Source organism: Hydra viridissima, unplaced genomic scaffold, assembly GCF_058129835.1.
Source record: "Hydra viridissima isolate aposymbiotic clone 2 unplaced genomic scaffold, HvirCarnegie_v1 scaffold_12, whole genome shotgun sequence".
NCBI lineage: Eukaryota > Metazoa > Cnidaria > Hydrozoa > Anthoathecata > Hydridae > Hydra > Hydra viridissima.
The window spans coordinates 5,976,992-6,001,061 of NW_028324311.1; the positions used below are offsets into that span (position 1 = coordinate 5,976,992).

The following is a 24,070-nucleotide window of genomic DNA, read 5'->3' on the forward strand; positions in this document are numbered from 1 at the left end:
GGTAGCATTAAAGCAACAACACAAGCGAAAAGCGAAAAGCATTATGTCACCGGTACGTGGAGAATTTTCATTAACGATTTCTGTTAACTGAAGAGAAAATTTTCACTTTAGAGGAATTGTTCAATAAACAGAACAATAGAGTCTTTGCTTTGTCTTCACAAGATGTAGCAGAACTCGTTCCAAGAGAGATCATCATCTGGCTTCTGTGATGATTTGGTTGGGAGTTGCCTATGATGGGGTCACCAAGTTTTTTTTGAAAAAGAAGTCAAAATTTCGGCAAAAATGAATCTATTTAACGTTTTCGATAAAATTTTGAAGCCTCTTAACACGGTTATATTTGAAAACAAGCCGTGAGTCTTTTAAAAAGATTCTACTCCGGCCAAAAAGCAAAATCGACTTAAAAAGTGGCTCAAAAACTACAATCAAACTACTGGCAATAATGAAGCCTAGATCTGAATTCATTGGGCTACAAATTGTGATCCGTGTTAAAGATCATGGCTTGCTCTAGCCTGCACCTAAATATTGAGTTTTTAAAGCGCACTCTCGTCTGAGTAATGCATAATTACCCTATACATAAAGTGCGTGCTGCGATCAATGATTGACCGGACCGACTTTGCTTGTTCTGGAAAGAAAATGGTGGCCATCTTAAACGATTTCTTCTACAATTTGTAGCTATTGAACAACTCAATCAAGTAAAAAAAAAAATTCAAAAAATCTTTAGTTGTTTTCATTTATAAGCAAAAGCGTTGAACCAAAATATTTTAGACTACTGGGTACATAAGAGTATGAAGCATTCATAACTTGTATTTTCTTCATTGAAACTTCTTTTTCATAATTATTTTCACTAAGGGCTGAGATAAGAAAAAGTTAATTATATGCCAAAGAAAAAGATTAGCGTTAAAAATATATATTATTTATGGCTGAAGCATTGAAAAGTTTTACTTTCAAGTTTAAGGAAATCAGTTATTTGATTCACGTGGCATTTCATTTCTCGAATTCAATATAGATAACCTTTTTAACTCTTCTTTTGAAGTTTGAAACGTTAAAACGTTCGAGGTATGAAACTCTTTTATCAACGCCTAGTTTAAATTGCGGTCTTGATTTCTATTTAAATTTGAAGTTTTAAGAATTGTTGCAGAGTCTTGGTCTTTTTTTTTTTTAAACTCTGAACCAAGTCTTTTTCTGCTACTAGTAATGTTAGGAAAAAACGTTTTTTAATAACAAAAAAATTTTTTTCATCTTTTACAAAGTCTGAATGAAACCAGGAAAGAGTATAAGTTGGTGGACCAGAAAAGAGTGTAAGTTGGTGGACCAGGAAAGAGTATTAAGTACTAAGACGTTTTAGGCCTCCCTAATTTCTGTACAAAGTACAAAGTATGCGAACTATTTCACAAGTGCAACAACCACACTTATTTTTCTGGTGAGGATGGGAATCCCTAAAACTTGAAGAATCAAGTTGTTTAGGAAAATAAACTTATTATTTTTTCTCTTTTTAAAATAGTTTCAAAAAAGATTCATTTTCCTTTAGGAGATGATTAACCCTGAGATCAATGTTTTTTTATGAAATAAGTTTTTTTATGAAATTGAAGCCTAATTCTTCTATAAGTTAGTGAATGTGAGTTTATTTAAAACTTGCTGTTTTTTTGTAATATATCAAGCAAATCATTTTTTATTTGTGACCTGGTTCAACTCCATTTCAAACAAAATAATCAAAGTAACAAACAAAATAATTCTACTTACATAAATTGATTCTACATTTACAGTTGCACACCCCACCCCCCACCCCCACCCCCTAAGTTATGCTACGTAGTTTTAAGTTGTGCTACTGCTTGTACTCCAACATTAAAGTGGTGGAGAGGGAGAAAGTACTCCTTTAATGAAAAGATTGGAGCAGTTGATGCCTTCTAAAAATTTAAAATTGCTGAAGTAGTAAATGTTAAAAAACCATTTTTTTTATTTTTATTTTACTGTATTTTTATCTATTTTTTGCAGCATAAACCTTTCTAGGCTACTAAACATGCTCCACTAAATATGAATCTTTTTAAAATAAACCTTTCTAGGCTCATGCTTCACTAAAATTGAATCTTTTAAAAATTTTTTTTGTTCAAAAACCATTTCTGATGTAAATGTGCATCAAATGCACATTAGACATTGCTTTGCTCTCAGCATTTTTTCGTCTAAGTTGTGCACCCGGTTTGATAAACTAAAAAAATTAAAAGTAATAATGAGTCAATGGAAGTTGTCAAATTTTTAGTAGGTAGCTTGGGAATTTATTGGGTCAATAAAATATTGATTTTATAAGAATACTTCACAGAACGAGCGAATTACTTTTAAACTGGGGTAAATGGTTCATTCGCAAAATTCAACACACAAAATGTTGGAGAGAACAACCTTATTGCACTTAATATATCCAAGGCTTTTTTTTACATTTGAAATTTAAATACCATTAACTTACTTTCCTTGATTTACTCATGTAGAAAATATTTTTCGCAAGTCTAACTATGGAATTTATGTTGGCATGGCAATTATGGAATTTATGTTGGCATTGCATTTATATAAAAAAACTTGTTAAAATTTAGTTGTCCTAATGAACAAGTATTTTAAAAATGTAATGAGAAAATTTGAAGAGTTGTATATAATGTACAACTCTTCAAATCTTCTCATTACATTTTTAAAATACTTGTTGACAATAATTGTTGAGAACATTAACGCTTTAAGTGAAAATATTGCAATTGAACAATTAACAATTTTTATAATAGTTTTCAAATAGTTAAGCTCGAAAACGTTTTCAAGAACTAAATACTGCTTAAACAAGTTTTAAATGTTCAAAATGACGTTGTTGGCAAAATCTTAACAAAATGTCTTACATTAGGTTTACAGAAAATTATTTAAGTGACTTTTCAGAAAGTAAAACATATATAAATATATACGTATATATATATATATATATATATATATATATATATATATATATATATATATATATATATATATATATATATATATATATATATATATATATATATATATGCCAGTGGTTTGCAATATAAAGGTTGTTACCCTAATTATTGGTATTATGATAAAGAAACAATTAATATTTTGTAGTTTAACAAAAGAGGTATTGTTTTTTTATAATATTAGAATTAAAAAGTTGTTGTAAAATTTTCAATACGTTATTGTAGAAACTGATCAAATTATTATCAAGAGCTGAAAAATGAATTATTAGAACCCGAAAATTATTAAGACCTGAAAAGGTATTTAAAAAACTTAAATAAAAAGAAGATAATACCAGAATACTATGCAGCAAACAAAAAACCGTTGTGGTTCGTAAATTTAGAAAATACAATTCAACCAAACTCAAATAACGTGTTGACGTTTTCAAAAAATGTCAGAATTAATGATCACCCAATTGTGGTTCTGAATAGTGAAAGAATGCTTCGTTACTTGTTCCGACTTCTTTGCGGTTAGTCATCGTCACTTGCTCATAGATCTTGGAACCCTTCTTTGCAACAGCCTATAATACATCAACGTATAAATGTACTTCAAAGACCTTTTTTGTAGTTCTTAACTAATTATTTGCAAAACTGATCATACTTTTAAAAAAAAAAAAAAATTTTAATTTATTTGATGAAATCTCTTTTTTTATGATGCCAACTCACCTTAGGTTCACAACACAACAGAGCCACTGATAATATAACTGCAAAAAAGGAGAAAAAACATCCGAACGATGCCATAGAAATCTCCAAAATAAAAAGTTTTCGCACAACATTCAGTTCACCACAATTTTCCACTATAAAAGATAAACTTGGAATTAAGCATCTGTGGTTACTTCATTGTAACCCTCGGTATTTTTGTTTTATCCTTAGTATATTAAAAGTTGAAAACATAAAGTCAACCACATAGAGGAAAATTGTAACTTACGTATCAATGGCAACGGAACATAACCACAACTACACTTTGCGTTTACAAGCTTGCATGGAGTTCTTAAAATGAGGTCCCATTTGTCTTCCCAATACAACATTCCAAGTAAAAATGCACCAAACGCACAAGCGATTGTCATTATAAAACAAAATGTGCCAAAAGTGTACAACTAAAAAAAAAAAAAATTTCAAATCAGTAAAGTAGATAAACAAGCTAACATTTATGGTTAGTTGCATAAAAAATTCTTACCAACACATTTCTCCAGCTTAAGTTCTTCAACGGTAGAAAAATGATCACTACCCCGAACAAACCATTGAAAAGAAGCTAACGAAACATACGATACAATAGTATCATTACTGTAAAAGCTAAACTAGAAAATAACTAGAAAAAAGGCGATAATAATGAGAAGGGTTTAATTAAAGTGTCCCAAAATATCAATCAAAATGTTGCTGTTGCTAGAAACATTTTGGAACGCTATCAGAAATCCGGATTGGATATTTTAGACAGCTCAGAACGCATTTGCCAAAATTACGAAATTACTAAAAAGATCAGAATTATTAAAAAAATATTTCTCTAAAATACGGATCACAGTTACAAATCCGCCGAAAAACTCAGGATTATGAAATTTTTTTAGAAAAAAAAAAAAGACCAATAGTGACCTCTGGTTACTAAATAGAATTCTTAACGACCGTCTAAAACAGTTTGTGGCGTAACATGAACCAAGGTGGTTGAATTTTGGTTTTCACAGCCTTTGATTCTGGAAACAGCAAAACAGCGATAAAAACTTAAAAAACATTTCACCTTATCAAAGTATTATCCACAAAAAAGAATAAATAAATTATTTTAGTATAAAAAAGGGGAAATTGTGTCTCGGTAGACTGGAAGATGGTAATAACCGTTTTTCAGTGCATTTTGTCTTAAACAGAAATAATGCTGAATAGAAAAATAAGTCTAGCAGCCTAATAATTGGAAACATCAATACAATTACATACGAGGTTGATGATGATTTAACTAAAATTACAAGATTTTAGGAGATCAAAAGATAACACTAATTGGCAAAACTGAACTTTTTTCCTTTCCCTTTAACTTTGATGATACCTTTGATTCTACCATGATACCTATGATTCTATCATGTTGTAGTTGAAAATTCACGTGGCTTAAATTTTAAATACATCTTCTGAGAAAAAGGCCATGATTTTGATGTCACAGTGCCACAAAATAAAAGGCAGGATTTTGGAGTCGACCAGCATAATTCATCATAAAACTTCCATGGGTTATATTACATAAATATGGAAATTTTGTAATTTTTGTAAGAACCCAATTTTGTATAATATAACCCATGATCCAAAGGAGCTTGCACATAGTAGAGTAAATGATGGCTTACCTTTGGTGAGATTTGCGCAATTCAAACTATGTAGCTCGGAATGTGGTGCCCTATTTGCGGGCAGCTTACTTTAACAACTTTTTAGACAATTTTCTCATTTCTTACAATTAAAAAAGGAAAGAAACTTTTCAGACTTAGTTTCAACGTTTTTGGTCAACTCTTCTTTTATCAAATTATCTGTGAAATAATTTGTTAGGAATTTTGACCTTTTTGTCTGTTTTGTAACTGTGACAAATCGTGAAACTAGGAATTGTGACCCTCCTCCGGTTTTTTTTCTTTTCGAAATGATGTGAATGCATAAAATAAATACCGGTAAACCGATCCACAATTGAAATCGAAGTCTTTCTAGGTCAGAATACTGCTGTTGTAAGTAAATTGAGGACACAATTGATACACCACCAATCAGCATCAGAAATACTGATAAGATGAACACAGTAACTTGTTGGCAAAAGACCTGGCTCCCCTGAAAAGAAATAATATATTAATGGATTTTTGCATGCACATTGTTATTCAACTTAAAGTTATTTTTTTGATACTTATTTTATGTTCGATAGTTTATTTTTTATTATATGACAGCTTAGTAGCATTTTTATTCGGTAGCCCGGTTATAGTTATTTATATAGCTGTAGTATTGTCTCCCTAGTTTTATATAGCATCGAACAACTAAAAACCCCGAGCATATCAAGTACAGAAAACAGATGCTTATTTGATTAGCTTCAGTACAAAAAGCTAAACGCTTCTTCTTATTTTATAATACATTCAGAAAATTGGGCACAAACAAATGGAGAGGGGGGAGATGATTTTTGTTTAGAGTTCAAAAGCTTTGACATTTATTGTGATAAAAGCCGTTATAAAGTTTATCTCTCGACGAAGGTTACATCTCTATGAAAGTATAGATTATAATATGAGAGAATAGATTAAGTAGAGGCAAATTTACTTCTGTAAAACAAGTTAACTTATCACCATTAAATTTATTATCGCCGTTATATTTCTTGCTTAATTGTGAGCAACTTGATTTATTTTCTCAGGAAGAATTAAAAATTATTGCACTGAAGAAAATGTCTCCGGTTCAATAATTACATCAGAAAATTTTTTAAAAAATTTAAGAGCAACTTTTTTGAAAACAACTGTATTTATAGTTTACCTTTTTGTGGTAACCACTTTCACTGTCCAACATTCTTCTTGCTTCTCTCAAGATTTAGAAGAAACACTCCTCACAAAAATCTTTGAATCAAATAAATTTTCTTCAATGCAAAAATTATAAACGCTAAGATACGTTTTTCCACAAAAAAATAAAACAGAAATCATAATACTTAGTGTGAGTCAGTGTTTTGCTATGATCCTGTATAAGATTAGTTTTAAATAAATAGAGGTATTAATTGCATTTAAACCTAAGCGATGATGTTTGACATTTTAATTGCATCTCTGTATTGCATATGGAAGGAAAAAATGTATGATTGAAAAAACATAAACTTCATTAAATCTTTATTGAATTTACTCGCTGTACCAATTTCTTTTTTAAATTTAGGAAAAAAAAACAGCTCTAATTATCAGACATAATTCAGGAAAAACCAGGAGCGACCCTTACAAAAAATTCATAAGAAAAAAAAGTTTAAAATGTAGTTTAACTAACAGTCATTGTTAAAAACGCGATGCCGATCTTAGATTACAATCCGGAATTTTTAAGAAAAGCAAGGATTATGAATTTCGTTTGATGTCCATACATCACGTGAGCAGCAACTACACAGCTCATTCTTTTGCTGTACCAATCTTTTATGCAAGTAAATAACAATAACAGAAAAGATTATGTAGTAACAATGTACAACTAGAAAGAATATTAAATTTTTTTTTTTTTTTTTTGTGGTAATAAAATTTAATCTTCGTTATTTTCTTCTTCCTCGTTGTCCGTTTCGTTTTTTGCTGCCGCTGCTTCTTCGCGAGCTTTAAAAGCCTTTTCTTCTTCGGCCGACGGATCATCTTGTTCAGCTATTTCAGCAGAGACCGAATATTCTTGCAGGGCCATCGGAGGGACAGAAGGATTATAACATTTTTCCAAATACTTTTGACCCCAACCGACGTAAAAATTTTCGAAAAATCTGCGTAAACAAAGTAAAAAAACAACACAATTAAAACTTAACGCAAACAAAACATTTTAAAATATCAGATAAACTAGAATACTAAAAGACATACCTTCCTTTTGCAACAGCTATAGCACCTGGCCATAAATTCGAATGTGCAACAGCTACTGCATACTCAGGCAATGCTTTTGATGATACATGAACACTCCAAGCTCTATGCTCACCAACATCTGTAAATTTAAGATAGAATTAAAAGTGTATTTTAAAATGTATTAGCAAAACAACTTATCAATTTTCATCAAACAATTAATGTATTTTGTATTATAGCGTAGAGACTTGATAATCTTTCTTTAGTGGAAAAAAAATCGGATGCGAATAATAAAGCCAAATAGAAATAAAAAAAAAAATAGTAAAATAAATTACTGCTGTCATCAGCAACACTTGACAATAATGTAGGACCAGTTTCAGGATTAAAGATCTCAGCTCCACTTTCTTCTTCTTCATCTTCTTCTATATCATTTTCTTGTTTTTGATAAGGATTGTACCATGAACATCTACCTTGAGGTAGAAGGTATTGAGTATGATGCACCCAACTCATCATAGATGGATCGGTAAGCTCGCTTATAGAAAGACCCTCAAACTCATCATTGATTATATAGGAATTATGAGCTAAAAAAAAACGTCAGAATAACTATGAAAAACGTATTGATGATATATATATATAGAGAGAGAGTACAAAATAGAGTTGCCTAAGCAATGTCTAGCACATCCCATCATATACGGTATATAGAACGGGGCACACTCTATATATAACAGGACTAAAAGATCAATATTTAGAGGTCACACTATGTGAAGGACTAAAAGATCAGTATTTAGAGGTCATTCAATCCAAGACAGTTCTTCAACTTATATGCAACTTTTCTACAAACTTTAAAATCAATATTTAAATGTTGGACAATTTTTTTTGGATTACACATAGAAAATCTCTTGTATTTCTAAATAACTCGTAATGATCTTAAGTTCCAGTTCAATATACAAGAAAATCGATTAAATTGTTATGGGTTTAAAATTGCTAGGAAGAACACTAAATAATTGTGGAAAGATCAGAATGCTATTGCATAAGGAAGTAAGATGGGGGATGCAGCCAAAACACATCATAGCATATCTAATCCACACTAAATACACTATTCATTTGTTTATAAATAACATTAAAACAATCCATCTGACTTTACCTATGATATGATGTGAAAAAAAAAATTGAATATTTTACATAGTCTTCCTTATCAACAGCTTTGTCAAGTATACACATTAAGTTAGTTATAGTGGCTTGTGTATGTACTTGTGTGATACCATCAAGAATTGAAGCAACAACAGTAATTCAATGAAATTGCAGAAATTATTGAAATTAGGGAAGATTATGAGATTTTTGTTATATTTCAAGAACCACTCAATTGATTTTTATAAACTTTTTAACATTTTAAAGAAAATTTATTTCCCATTCAAATAATATAAAGGTAGTTTTTAAAAAGTTGATTGTAAAAAAAAGAAAATGTATTTGCATAGAAAGTTCATTTTGGAGTGACTTAAAAATCATGTTTTAACTGGTTCTCTAGCAAAAAAGTATCAAATTTAAAGGAAAACTGTCAGTCACATCATCAAATCATGGAGTGCAGGTTGTAGATTGGGAAGAAAGATGAGAAAGTGAGAAAGAGAACTCTCAAGTTTAAAACTTGACCAAAAACTTTTCACAGGGATTTATAAAAATCCAGAGTACTCCTGGAAGATCCCAACAGCAATTTAGTAAAAGCCAAAAATGTGCTTGAAAACTGCTATGAGAAAAGCTTTAAAAAAAGCTTTGAAGTCTGACGTTTTACTAAAAGCCATTAAAACTAAAAAATTTGGTAAAAAAGTTATGGTTTGGCAAGCTATCTGTTCATGTGCATTCAAAACTTAGCCATTTTTCATGAACTGAAACATTAACCTTGAAGTTTGGGAAAGAATGTTTAAAAAACGGACTTATGTCTATGATCCAAAAGCATGATCAACCCATCTTCTGGCATGATTTTCCATTTTGCCAAGATCAGGCCAGAAGACAGGCAGATGAAGAAGTGTAATTTAATGGTATCAACAAAATGGCGCCAATTTTATCCCAAAAAATATGAATCCAGCAGACATGCCACAACTTGGTCCATTTAAAAATTTTGGACAGTCATGAGACGTGAGCTCTGTTAAAAAAGGCAAAACTATGACTGACATCAATCCATTCCACTGAATATGGGGTGTGATCTCACAAAATTTTACAAAACAGTTGTCCAAAAAGCTCATAAAAAATTGTAATCAGCTTAAAGATAATATTTTCTAAATTCTTTACTGCATTTAAAGATAAATTTGCTTTAAAACAATAAAGAAATTATCAAAAACAATTAAATGCTTCTCAAAATGTTTAAAAATTCCCATGGGACATTTGGACAGTCTTTAGTTACCTCTAAAAATACTTTAAATAAAGTTAAAACAATAGGTACAATCTTACCCTCTTCTAATTCATCTTCTTCATTTTCTTCCTCATCATTATTATCAAATATATAGAAACCAGCAGGACTAATTTGAGTACATGCAGATATCCGAGAAATTTGTGCACGAAGTAATTGTGCTTCATTACCTGGGAATGGTGGATAAGAAGATATCTAAAGCATGAAATATAAATGTTAATTTCTCTCCTTTAGATAATCAAAATAAATCAATAACAATTATGTTAGTGAATACAAATTAAGAAAATCATTTTCAACCATTGTTTAACTCAAAGAAAAGACCAATTGCACTTACAATTGTATCTAATCGACCAGTAAATAATTTAACAATCCTACGTGCAGCAACAATTTCTGCTGGAGTAACATGGGGTAACTTGATCCATTGTTCACCAGCTAAAAAAAAAAGAAAAATTTAAACAAAACCTAAAAAAATTATATCAGGAAAAACTAAATTTTCAAAAAATACTTCAAACCTACGTTCATTGCATACAAAGTATACTTTTTTGTTGGAACCACTTCTATGAGCTTCACGCGGAACAGGTGGTACAGGTTTCCATAATTTTTTTGGGATAGTTTCTTCTTCTCTAGGTCCATCCCCTAAATTAAGAAAAAAAAAAAAAGTAATAAAACACCAACCTTTACAATAACTAAATGTTAACAAAGTAAAAAGTAAAACACACCTATTTTTTCTTCATCGTTTTCTTCAGCAACTTCTTCCTAAAATGTGAAAACCACATTTTAATTTCCATAAGATTAACTCTATCTTTAACTGCAGATATTAAAGAAAGATATTAAAATGCAACAACTGATTTAGTATATCAAAAGCTATATTTCAAAGTTGTCTGCACTTGTTGTTATTTAGAAACATTTAAAAGCCATATAGCAGTTTACTGGACTGACTTAATAGAAATATGTAGAAAATGTAATATATTGATTTATTGATTGTATAGCAATCACTGAGAATTTAACTTAAATACATGCAAATGGGATATAAACCACATGACTTATTCAACTTTTTTTTTTTGTAAATGGGAAATAAAAAACTTTTTTTTTTAAAAAAATAATTTTAATACCTTCAATTTACATAAATGATTCAGAATAAATGGCTTCTATTTTCATAAATAAATTTAAATTAATGGTTTCAACTTTTACAAATATTTTCAAGATTCCCAGAATGTTTCATTTAAGAAAAAAGGTGACAAAAATTTTTATAAAAAAAACAACAAAACATTTATTACTTCAGATTCTTCATCTTCGCCTTCACCTTCACGAAACTCACTTTCAGCTATATAATAATTGGCCTGTAGACCCAAAATCTTTCCTAAGAAACAAGAACAAAACACTGATCGTAAACAATAATAAAAAGTTTAATTATATTTAATGTTTATTAAAGTCTTTTAAAAGTAAATAAAAAAATCCAAATGCAAACCTACCCCAAAAGCGAACACTAGCCAGGGGAAAGTTGAGAGCAAGTTCCTTTAAAGACAAAAATATATGATAAGTTTCTTCTCTTCCAATTCCAACTGATCCTTGCTCAAAATAGAATGCATGCTGCATACAATTTGGTAAAGATGCTTCAAAGTCTTCTTTATTTTTATCATCTTCTATAGTATTATCATCATCTTTTTTCTAAACTAAAAACACTGAAAAAGCAGAGAATCCCAAATTATCTTTAATTTAATTTTTTATATATATTGGACTTTATTTTGTCTTTATAATAATAAGTTTTGTTCACTACTTAAAATTCAAAATAATAGCTTGTTTAAATACAGAATAATTTATCAACTGGTTTTTTTTCCATGTAACAGGAAAACTATACAATGTTTCAACTGGACCAAAAAAAATATATATTAAAAAGAAGAAACTTACTTCAAACAGCTTGAGTTTCAAATTTGCAAATTCATTTTGCTTAGATAAATCAGTAACATTCTGTGGTAGAAAAAAATTTTGAAGTGTTAGATTCAAAAAAAAAAAAAATGATTTAAGAAATTTTATATTTAAATTTCACCAAGAGTTGCTGTGGGATGAATTACAATTTTGTTTTTGGTTAAAATGCATAATATTAGAACTAAAAAAGAATTATTTAAATTAAAATATATAAAAACTTTTTTACTTAAACTATTTGGAGTTCATTAAGAAATTTATCAAACAAAACTTTTGGTGCATTCTTAAAAACATGAGAGCTAATCACTCTTGACCTGGTATTTTTAAATTTCCATTTTAATATATCCAAATTTGCTAAATAATCTTTCAATTTGAGCAATTTTCATGGAATTCATGTTATTAAATTTCAAAAGCTTCTAAATGTTGGAAACTGATATCCTTTTCAAAACTTTATTAGAAATGCAACATATTGATAATAAATACATTAAGAGTTAATTATATTAAATTTTATTGAAATTTTTTGAAATCCTATAAGGAGGTTAAATTTAGGTCAATCTCATATGGATAATCCAGGGTGGGGGAGAGGTGTGATTTGTCACATAATCACCCTCTGCCACTGAAAGCCTACAGTCATACATTATAGATATACATAAAGGTATGCAAAGATTATATATAATTACAAACAAATAACACTTAAGGAAACTATATTAATAAAAATGAATATAAAAATAAATTTGTATATCTACATGTGGCTGAGTCAAAGATATTCTTCCATCCGTGATGTAACTTTCTACCAGATCTGTGTATTATATATATATACATATATATATATATATATATATGTTACATTTTCAAAGATTATTATAAGAGCTATTTCAAATGATAAGTCAATGAAAATAGCTTTCAAGGAAACTTACCAGCAGCATTGTCAGGCCTTTCTGTTAGAATTCTTTCTAACAGTGTGCTAAGTTGATCATAACTGAAAATTAAATTTTAAAAAAACTAAGTTTGTACAAAGATTTTAACGAAAGTTTGTATGTATGTATGTATGTATGTATGTATGTATGTATGTATGTATGTATGTATGTATGTATGTATGTATGTATGTATGTATGTATGTATGTATGTATGTATGTATGTATGTATGTATGTATGTATGTATGTATGTATGTATGTATGTATGTGTGTGTGTATGTATGTATGTGTATGTATGTACGTACGTATATATGTTTTGGAAATTATTCTTACAAATTATTTCCATCATCTGATATTTTCATCAGGTAATTTCTGGCTTCAAACAATTCATGCTCCAAATTAAAAAATGATGTATCAACCATTTTTTAAATATAAATTTTGTAAAGCGGTCTTTTTTAAATAGGTACCTTTTATCATATTACAGAAGTATTATTTTTATTCTACTTATTTAATCTGGAAGTTTGTTATCTTTTCTTCATTTTAACACCACAAAATAAAAAAATATTGTAAAGAAATTCCAAGATGAAAGTCGCAGAAAAAAAACTTATTGCACAATTTTACCGCCAGTTCCAAATCAACTTCAAACCTGCCTTAAGTTGCTAAGAGTTACGGTAAGATAAATAAAGGCATCAAGTTAATATACGCAGACGCAGTTGGGTTTTAAAAAATCAGAGAATTTTGAAGATGGATAAGATCGTTAGCTATGAAAAAGATTTTAAATGCCTACCACTTACTTGTATACTTTTGATCTTAATCGACCTTCTTACACTTTCTTTACACAAAATTAGCATACTAGGACTTGGTTACAAAAACACAATCTCAGTAAAATCTCAGTAAATAGAAATCTCTTGCTGCAATTAGTTTGTACATTTTGAGACCTTTTTTTAATTTTTGAAGTTTAGGCCTGTTCTATAAATATTTCTTTTCCATTCGTAGTACTAAATTTTTTTTCTCCATGATTCGAGGAGAAACCTTTTGTTAAGCAGAAAACAAAATAAAATGCTCTTATGAAGAACTTCTTTCCTTGTCGTGGCAGTCGAAACGGGAGTAAAACACATAGAGGTTTTTTTTAAACTTTTTTTGATTGTGAGTTTTAATTTTATTTGGTTCATAAGATTAATAGAAAAGGTTGGTACTTAGTAAATTATAACAAACAACCAAAATATGTCTTGGAAATGTCTAAAAAATAAACTATAATTCAAAATTATTCATCCGTAGCTGTATTTAAATTCCGTTTTTTTCTTTAATTTATCACTACAGATTACCGGGAGTATCAAGTTTGCCACATGAATCTTGTTTCAGACTAATTTCACTAAAATACCTACATGTATCAACACGATCCATTTGTGTTCAGTCTCAATTAACGTAAAAACTGACTAAATAATTGTAACTGGTCAATTAGGGGTAATCTTGTGCCTGCCGTCAGATAGAAGACAATGTTGTGCCTTCCAAACGGTATTTTTAGTTGACAAATAGCAAAAACAAAGGAGGAAATAATGGAAAAAAATCTCAGAATTTGTGTTCCTTTTAAAAAGTTGTTTTGATCTTATGTCAATCTCGATGTTATGGTGGTTATTATAAAATCCAAACTTTTCAAAAATTGTTTTCAATCAAAATTAAATGCTCTTTCATTTGGTATAATTGGCTTTTGATGTTTATTTACGCTTTTTGCAATACTTTCATTTTTCTACAGGTAGGTAAAATTTCAACGATCTTATCAACCCTTTACTTTAACTGTTATTAACTCAACAACCATTACAAACACTGACTCCCAGAGCTTCACTTATTTTACTCCTGGTTCATAGTAAATCCGAATTATTCCTGGTACCAAGTAAGTTTGAATTATTTAAGAATAACTGTCAAAGTTGTGTACATGCAGCAGAGTGATTCGCTCAATGACTATTTTTATATCCTACTGTAATCAAATGTATTTTTTGAAACATACTTTCAATTTTTAGTTAGATTTTAGTAAAATACTAAACGTTAACAAACAATAAATATTTTAATAGTTACATTTTAACAAACTCTTGAAATAACGAGAAAATTATAAACATAACGATAAATATTGTAAGTAGTTCATCTTGTACCAATGTAAGTAAAGGCAAAGTAGAAAGCAAAGTAAAATAAGTTGAACATTCTGAAAAAACTAATAATTACTTTATTTACAAATGTTAAAAACTTCAAAGAAATAATGGCAATTAGAAACAAAGAGTACCTGGAATGTGGTAGTGGGGGGTGGGTGGGTGGGTGGGGGCAAAGTACCTGGAATGTGATAGGGGAAGGGGAGGGGGGCAAGGTTAAAATAACAGATAATTCGGAAGATAGAATCGGGTTGTTCCATGAAACTATTTTGTTATGTAAAAAATGTGTACCAATCAAAAGTATCTTCACCTTTATGTAGAACTTTTGAAAAAATCCAAATAATTAAACTCAATAAACGTCATGTTTGATCGGTTTTTTTTTATTATAGAAATTGGTAAAGGACATGAATTATTTAAAAAGTTTATACGTTCCATAAATACGCACTCAATTTCTGAACCTGCTTACAGAAATATAAATGATAAAGTGTTTCCCGCATAAAAATGTTTTAAAAGATATGAAAAATGCTATGAATGAGAATAGGATGGAAGAAGTTGCACGGAATATACATTCCATTAAAAATTACTATGGAATTTCGCTGTTAAAATAGATGTAAAAGTAAACAGCACAAATGATGAAAAATTGTATCAAATTTCTGAATCGAAAAAAATGACATGCTCTGCCTGCCTGAGGAGGAGTCTTGATACGATTAAAAGAAAAGCAATCATAGCAAATATAAAGAGAGCATAAGTTTACCCGTATGGATGTTTCTTAGATTGGCAGACTTTCCAAAAACTTTTAAACAATGAGTCACAAAGAACTGCATCCACAGGGAAACATAAAATGCCAAGGAGTCCCTGAACAATGTTATCTAGATGAATTTGTACAGAGGCCACTTCTTGAGTTAACTACGGAATTGCCAATGTGTTTGCACATTTTGGAATAGAGGATGGGTGTCTGTTTTAGCAACGTCTGATAAAGTGTAACAACTTAAAATAAACCTGAACTCATAATTCTAAAATTATGAGTTCATTAGGAAAGTGTCAAGTAATATATAAGCCAAAAAAAAAAGACTCAAGGTTGTGAAGAAGGGTCTATTTTATAATGAGTTATGTCAAAAGAGGACTTTAATTTTAAAAATATATTTATGCTCTCTAAGTTCTATTTTTAAGGATGTTGACGCAGGACAATCATCGTAAACGTGAATGAATTATGAGAGCAGCTTGAAAATTTCAGAATTATGAGTTCAGCTTTAGCAGCTGTTTTTTTTTAAAAAATTTATGAGGTTTTGAAGCATAACTCTAAGGACAAGTAAATTAAGTGTGAGAAGGTGTTTTTTTTGTTTTTTTTGCATTAACAAAATGTTCAATTATACACACCACAGCAAGTTAAAAAAAAAAAAAGATAGAACAAAGTTTATTTAACTAACCAAGTTTATTTTCATCAACGCATGGCTAATATTAAAAATATAACACAGTTTCATACAAAAAGTGTAAACTCCTAAGACAAGCCAAGTTCTAAAAAAGAAAGATAGACGCTAAGATAAACATTTAAATATACAGATATATACATTTGTTATATATATATATATATATATATATATATATATATATATATATATATATATATATATATATATATATATATATATATATATATATATATATCTGTGTGTGTGTGTGTGTGTGTGTGTGTGTATGTGTGTGTGTGTGTGTGTGTGTGTATGTGTGTAATTACATTTGTACTATTGAGTTATGTATCTGAAAAAAATGTAGTATCTTCTGCAGAACTCTTCTGAAGAGAGACATTTGTTTTATATGGTTCAAAGTAATCCTCAGTTTTAAATGTTTTTGGATGTTTGTAATCCAGGGAAGTTACTTCTTTTTTCATATATAACTGTACTTCTTTTTTCTTCTGCATCAATAGACATAAAAAAAAAAAAATTAAACAATTTTAAAAATAAGCAAAAAGAAAAAAAAAGGAATATATATATATATATATATATATATATATATATATATATATATATATATATATATATATATATATATATATATATATATATATATATGTATACATATACATATATATTCCATGACTGAAGAAGCCACATAAACTTACAATTATATTTTTTTGACGAAATGAAATTTGTTTTAATTTTTTTAGATGTTAAAATTGTTAGGAAACCTGTAATGCTTTTCAACTCATTTCAATACACATTTTGCAAATCACAGAGATTCACAGATTATTATAACACATCACCAAATTTAAATCTTTAACAATGTTCATGTTCTAAGCTCCCCTACACTGGTATACTCCCCTTCTTCTATTAAAAGGGTCTAGTTGATGGTTAAAAAGAAAAAAAATAGATTTTAAACTATTAACATTATGCAATCAAATAAAAGCAAAAATAATCATTTTACTTTTATTTTCTTCAAGCTAAAGATTACTTTTTTTTTAGCCTCACCATTAAAAACTTTGGTACAGGTACATTGTTTAGTATTTTCTTTATATTTTTGCTCCCAAGTTCTTTCTCTGCTATTTTTACTTTTTCCTCGTTATCTTCTACACATTCTCTTACCATTGATATAAATGCCTAAATACATAATAAAGTATTTAAATGAAGAAATGTAATGTATAAGTTTTAGCTCTCTTATTGACTTATAGAAAACATTTAAGAAAAGTTAAATTTTTTGTTTTATGAAAAAATACATATTTAAATACATTTTTCTGAGTGAAATGTAACCATGCAAATTTAATCAAAAACTAAATTTTTTAATCACTATTCACTATGATCAACTTGATTATATTTACTTGATAGCTTAAATATTCATAATAAAATTACTTCTAATCAATCAATTTTATTTCACTTATTTTATAGTTTGATTTTTCAAAATAAAATTACTTCTAAGCGATCAATTTGTTTAAAAACCAAGGTAAGATCTTGACATCGATGGTGCAAGACAGGTAGTATTGTAAATAAAACATCTTTTGATTCGCTGCGTATCTGTGACAAAATATAAAGATGTTTCTTTAAAAGATATTTATTCTTTGGAAATGAGCACTTTTATGAATAGAATATGTAAATAGATATTTATGTTTATATATACACCTATTACTTCATGTCAACATACCATTTCAACAACAGTACAAAGCTCCTCTAACTTTGCTAAAATTCCATCAATAAGATTTTCTGTTTCAGCAAACTAAAAAAGAAACTGTTATCAATTAAAACATTACATTGATAGCAAAGGTTAAGGTAACTTTAAAAAAAGATTTTTAGGCCCATAAAATGTTTGTACGCCAAAAGAAAGATATTTCACAAAGAAGTCTATTTATATTTAAATATTTTTACTTTGTTTTATCAAATTCTATCTTACAGAGATCTTAACTGAGTTTTAAAGTAATATTTAAATTTATCAAATTCTATCTTACAGAGATCTTAACTGAGTTTTAAAGTAATATTTAAATTTAGCATAGCATTAATCTCATACACAAAAATACTTAATGCAAAATGTTTTTTTATATGCATCTTTTATTGATATCATTTAACGTCATTTTCAAACGGCCTTTTACCTGCTTAGCAGTGTCTACTTTAAAAAAACTTTCAAAATTTTGTGATAATTCATTAAGTTCCTTTTGATATTCAGGAGCAGATGAAATTTCATCTATAGGCTCACTTTTCAGTTCTTTTGGATCTTCATTAATATCAGTCATGATTGTTTATTTTGAAGATCGTCGGTCACGTTAATATATACAAGGCTTTAAATAAAAACAAACGAATATTTCGTCAGTTTTTTCTAAACACATGTAATATTGACACGTCATCTTAAATTGTATGATGCAATACCTCCCCATGTTGCACCACTTTAATGTTTATATATCTGGGACTCATAACATTTTAAAAACAGTTTAAATTTATTTCAACTAACACAACGTAAAGAATAAAAAACCATTTTTAACAGGTTTTCTTAATTATTCGTCATGGTAATTTGTAGGTTGGAACGAGCTCAGGTTGGTAAAAACGAAACAGCCGTTGTAAAAAATTTGGATGCCGTAATCCATTCCGTTACTCGTGGAGATTTTAAATCGCAGAAGAAACAAAAGGCGATAAAATTAACATTAGCTAAAATCCATCGCTTAAAAGTGCAAAACGAACATTTGCTTAAGCAAGTTGAAATTCTTGATGGTGAACTACTGACCGTCAAAAAACTGTTCATGGAATACTTTACTGGGGATTCAACAACAATCAAATGAGCTTAATGATTTGACTGTGGTTGAAAGAATCGCTCATTGTATCTTCTACTGATGCACTGGAAATAAAAAGTTCGATCCAGCTTAAAGTAGCCTTTACTTAACACAAGCACGGAAGACGAGAATCTGATCAAATAAAAAGATATTACAAAATCATATTTGCCTGGAAAATGAGACTTGAACTAATATGAAATATGCTAAAAGTTGTATATATTTATGTATACTTTATTTATGTATACTTTATTATCAGCAACATTAAGTCGTAGCTGAAGAAAAGCTGCACAAATATATTTAAAGTATAATGTAAAAGGTCCCGGTGCGTATCTTATAATACAAAAAGAAGAAACAGATAATTTTTTTTGTTGAGTTATTATTCCATGGTCGTCTAAAGGTCTTGAAAACTGGGGGTTGGGATCAAAAAGAGGGCATAAAAAAAAAAAAACCAATAGTGCGGTCAAAGCTAAATTTACCCTTAAAACATCAAACAAAAAAAAAAGAGATTTAATAAGCGCGAGCAGTTTCTAAACTTTAATTGTTTTTTGAAATGAATAATTTTGTTTGCGATTAAACTGCTAATTGATCAAATTGCTGATAATCATTGGCCAGTTCCAACGGCCTTTTCATTCTCAGGACCACTTGTCTAGCAATGCATTACACAGATCGTGGAAAACAGATTTCTGTTGAGTATGGTAAAATGATTAGAAAGAAGTTGTAACCCAATCGAATCAAAAACGGGGAAAAAGTTATTTGCAGCTGGTTAAAATTGCACTTTTTTTACGTTTATTATCAACTTTTCCTGGTCAGTAGAAATACCCTGAAGTTTGAATTCAATCAGAGGTTTAGTCCAAAATCATCAAGATGATAAGAATCATCAAGATTATAAGAATCGGCAACAAAAATAAAAAAAATGGAGTTCAAAAAAAAATATTTCACATGGACAAATATTTTCATTATAAAATAGCGAGAGATTACTAATAGAATCTTCTCAGTGTGTCATGGTCATACAAAGTTCAAGATTAACTTACTAAACTATAATTTTATAGAAACAAATTTTTATTGGGTTTGATGTTAAATAATTTTATGAACAAATATAAAAGAATGGGGATTTATGTTTCTTTCTTGTCCCAAAAAAGCTGGTAGTAAATTATGTCAAAATTGCCAGTAAGCTATGTTAAAATATGTAAATTATGTTTAAAAACTTTAGAGGTGAAGAGGATTTCATGTGTAAAATTTGCTTTAAAATGCAAAACTTATTACAAACATCTTTGCATTTTAATGGACATTATTTATAAGCAGATATAAATAATGATTCTGGTAAAAGATTTTAAGCAACTGAGATTGCATATTAGCTTTGAACATTAACAATCATTTAAAAATGTTATTAAAGCGCCTAGATCATTATCATTATAATAATGCATAATTAAATGTTAAAAATGATGAAAACAATGGTTTTAACAAGAATATACATGTATATTTTATCTGTTTATTGGTATGTATATAAAATATTACAAAGACCACAATGGAAATGTCAAAAAAATCAGCATCTGACGCCTCATATTCCTGTGTAGGAGACGTTTGAACAAATCACTCATCTTAAATAACTTAGATAAGCAACTTTGATTTACGCGTCAATAAAAAAATTTGGTAGAAGAAAAGAAGATTTTTGTGCTTTACATTATTGATGCGCAAGTCAAAGTGTTTATCTAAGTTATTGCTGATTACATTAGTAGCGTCCTAAACGGACTAAAGATTATGTAACTGCTAAACATTAGGACTATAAAACACCTGCTGTTAGATGAGGCAGAAAAAGGTAAAAACAAAGCTACACGCTAAGAAAAGTAAAACCAAAATAAACTTTAATCAACTGTTTTTAATCTCAGGAAATATTGAATTCGTATCGCGAAGGAAAAAAATTTTGCATAAATTGAAACTATTTCATGTAAATAGATGAACTTATGAGCCTACCATAAAACCATGAACTTGGGTTCAGTATAAAATAATGCATCAACATCATCGCAGGAAAGAAAAAATCTCAGATAAACTGTTTGTAACTCTTCTCCAGCCAACATTCATTTAATCGCTTTACAACAAATATAAATTTAGCTCGACTTCTTCTAAATCTATTTGATGTGTTCGATACCACTACTGAGAGAAATGATGCTGGTACTTGCAACTTTTATAATTTCTATTGCCAACTAGTCAACCAAAAGTCACTGGTACCTTTAAGATAAAGATTGGTGTAAAAAGGGTGTGTATTTTTTAAAAGATAAAAGTTCTTATTTAAAACTATTTTCGTCTTCTTTATATTAGTCATACATCAGTGGCTTCATAAAAATGCCATTATTAAAAATGTCTTTGAACTCTTGTATTTGTTTGAATGCACTACGGTAAGTCGTAAATTGAAGTTGAAGGTATAATAAAATTAAGTTGAAAAATAATTTTTAAAATTATTGTAAATTAAAATTAATTAAGAATTTCTGATTATGTAAAAGTAATAATTTATTTGCAAATTTTTACTCGATCACAAAACAAAAGTAAAAAAATTTAAGAGAAAAACATTAACTTTGCGAGACCCACTGAAATAGCCGCTCTCGGCCTTATTGAGGAGCATGCTCATTTGACATTTTCGTATGTGGTATTTTGGTTTTCCTCTTGAAATAGTGACCTTAAAGTTTCTTTACAAACCGAGTTGTCAAATCTTGACTTTACAATCCAATTTTACTTACAAAAAGTTTTTTTTATTTTTTGCAAAGCTCAGAAATATGCCTAGGATGTATGACATCGTCATCTCACATCATTTTACTTCAGGAAAAAAATATCAGTGATCAGCTTAGAGTGGTATGACCCTTGCGAAGTAAGCGATTCCCATTTTGGTGCATTACTTTTACTCAGCCTGCAAAACACCCCCCGTATTATCATCGTCCCCTCTCCTCTCCTTCATACTTTTTAATTGAAACTAAGGACTCAAGATTTATCAAAGATTCCATTAAATAACAGTTCAGCTTTGGTGATTTTTGACTTACTCTTAACTTGAATTTCAGTAGACCTGTGAATAAACGTCCGTAAGTGAATATAATAAATCCGAAATAAGATTGTATATAGTAGATTTCTGATACCTATGTATTAATTTTTATTATTTTATAAGTAAACAGTATATAATACTGTTTTGTACCTCTCTTCCATACTTTAATAACGATTTTTTGTGTGTCTTTCAACCGCGTACCTCAAATATGTATAAATATCTTCAATATGCTCACTGCTCCCCCTAAACATATTTTACAGATGCTTTTACATAGCTTGAGTTGTCTGTATATTTTCACGCTACAGATTGTAAACAAGAGAACGTAATTTATAAAGAAAAAAAAACTCAAAAAACCACGTTATTTTTTTGATTTTTGGGCTCCCTGTTTAATAGGCATTGACGCCCAAATTGACGTCACTTTCTATTTAAATTGTCTAAATAGATATCAAAAATAGATACAACATCTTTCCCCATAAATAAAACGCAAACTCTCATGAAACTTTGACTTTAAAACTGAAATTTGAATGTTTGCTTTTGATTGGTTTTTGATTTTAGCGAACGTTTCATAACAATCAATTTGTAACATAAGAAGATTCACTAATCAAAGTTTGTTCATAAAAACTATATATTTTTTTTATCAACTATGTATACCAATTATGTAAATGTTCGTTATGCGTGAAAAGTTTCATGGTTTTCATCAAATGGGGTTGGTTTCGTTATAAGCCGAATCGAACCGAAATCTTGGTAAGAAGCAAACAAATGATATTTGATTTGAAAACCTTTCTGGTAAAAATTGATTAATCGAACAGCTGTTCAAAAAACGATGTAATCCCAGAATCAGCAGAATTTTTATTTCAATCTTTTTTGAATAAATTCTATAAATCAATAACTAACGCTATTTAAATCTTTAATCAAATTACGTCGGATAATAAATTGCAAAATTCATTCCGTAAAACTGAAAAATCTCTTACATGGTTAATATTAAATAATCACGAATAAAATCAGTGAAGTTATCCGCTTAAATCACAATTAATCGAATAAATTACTAAGTTCATCAACAAAACTAAATCACCGGTATCGCTGAACTGTTTATTGTAATACTCTGTTTAGGGAACATGTTCTGATAGAAAATGGAAAATTTAAGGTTGCAATTACATGTAAGATAAAATACGGTTTATGCTAAAATTTAAGAAAAACATTTTTAAATTATGGACTATTTTACTAAAAATTTTTTTATTAAGTGGGCGTGGTTGACAACAAAAGCTATTAGAATTAAATCAGAATAACTGAATGTTGCTACATTTACAAATAAATGTCATTTAATGCCGTATAAAACGCGTATTGTTCTTTTGGACAAAGTCGTACATTGACTTAACGAGTATGTCTACTTGTTTTCGTCTACATTTGTAAAAGTAATTTTGTATTTTTTGTAAAAGTAATTTTGTATTTTTTCCATCTTGGTGAACAAATCGTGAAATTTCAAAAAGAAAAACGAAAAAAGAAAGTGAAAGCAGGCGTGTTCTGATTTTTCTACTGGTGAAAAATTTGTTTCACCTAAAGCAAGTTAAAGAACAAAATTTTTTTTGAACTGGTCATCGATGTTTACAAGTTTTAAATCGATGCTTGAAACCTTAATTCCGCTATAGTTTTGTTGACAATAGACAAGCAGCATTAATATTGCAGATTTTCTCTTCTTGACGTTAAAACCCCCCTTGTGTTTTGTAAGACGTTCCATTTGGTGCAGAGATCAATGTAGAAAATACCTAGAGTGAGCCTAAAAAGCAAGGAAAACGTGGTGTGGTTACTATTTCACCATTTTAAAGGTTTAACGTTAGACATTTCAATAGATTTTGGTAAACCCCAGAAGTAATTTAGCTCCAACTGCAATTTTATAGATGTTAACAAACGCTATTCTAGACATTTAATATCGTTTTTGTGTAATTGA

The 24,070-nt window shown here is 29.0% G+C and overlaps 3 protein-coding genes across 5 annotated transcripts; all 3 read right to left on the reverse strand.

Moving 5' to 3' along the window:
* Positions 1 to 3,286: 3,286 nt before the first annotated feature.
* LOC149880970 (uncharacterized) lies at positions 3,287 to 6,656 on the reverse strand. The gene is made up of 6 exons (XM_090068451.1): positions 6,450 to 6,656; positions 5,616 to 5,768; positions 4,171 to 4,245; positions 3,922 to 4,090; positions 3,660 to 3,790; positions 3,287 to 3,514 (listed from the first exon to the last, which is right to left on the reverse strand). Exons 1-6 carry the CDS (start codon positions 6,480 to 6,482, stop codon positions 3,395 to 3,397), a joined length of 681 nt encoding a protein of 226 aa, XP_089924577.1. The 5' UTR covers positions 6,483 to 6,656; the 3' UTR covers positions 3,287 to 3,394.
* A 401-nt stretch (positions 6,657 to 7,057) lies between these two features.
* LOC145198343 (radial spoke head protein 4 homolog A-like) lies at positions 7,058 to 14,162 on the reverse strand. The gene is made up of 13 exons (XM_090068450.1): positions 13,044 to 14,162; positions 12,713 to 12,774; positions 12,542 to 12,594; positions 11,781 to 11,840; positions 11,345 to 11,540; positions 11,150 to 11,232; positions 10,592 to 10,628; positions 10,389 to 10,508; positions 10,207 to 10,304; positions 9,914 to 10,067; positions 7,807 to 8,052; positions 7,496 to 7,613; positions 7,058 to 7,401 (listed from the first exon to the last, which is right to left on the reverse strand). The coding sequence occupies exons 1-13, from the start codon at positions 13,130 to 13,132 to the stop codon at positions 7,179 to 7,181; spliced, it is 1,539 nt and encodes a 512-aa protein (XP_089924576.1). The 5' UTR covers positions 13,133 to 14,162; the 3' UTR covers positions 7,058 to 7,178.
* A 2,329-nt stretch (positions 14,163 to 16,491) lies between these two features.
* On the reverse strand, positions 16,492 to 22,793 carry LOC149880971 (biogenesis of lysosome-related organelles complex 1 subunit 4-like). Of its 3 annotated transcripts, XM_090068454.1 has the most exons (6): positions 22,276 to 22,793; positions 21,069 to 21,323; positions 17,984 to 18,055; positions 17,755 to 17,856; positions 17,317 to 17,445; positions 16,492 to 16,763 (listed from the first exon to the last, which is right to left on the reverse strand). In XM_090068454.1, the coding sequence occupies exons 2-6, from the start codon at positions 21,069 to 21,071 to the stop codon at positions 16,602 to 16,604; spliced, it is 468 nt and encodes a 155-aa protein (XP_089924580.1). In that variant the 5' UTR covers positions 21,072 to 21,323; positions 22,276 to 22,793; the 3' UTR covers positions 16,492 to 16,601. The 3 variants fall into 3 exon arrangements, with proteins under 3 accessions (XP_089924580.1, XP_089924579.1, XP_089924578.1); XM_090068453.1 differs by lacking the exons at positions 21,069 to 21,323; positions 22,276 to 22,793 and adding an exon at positions 18,700 to 19,197; XM_090068452.1 differs by lacking the exons at positions 21,069 to 21,323; positions 22,276 to 22,793 and adding an exon at positions 18,426 to 18,661.
* Between the last annotated feature and the right edge of the window lie 1,277 nt (positions 22,794 to 24,070).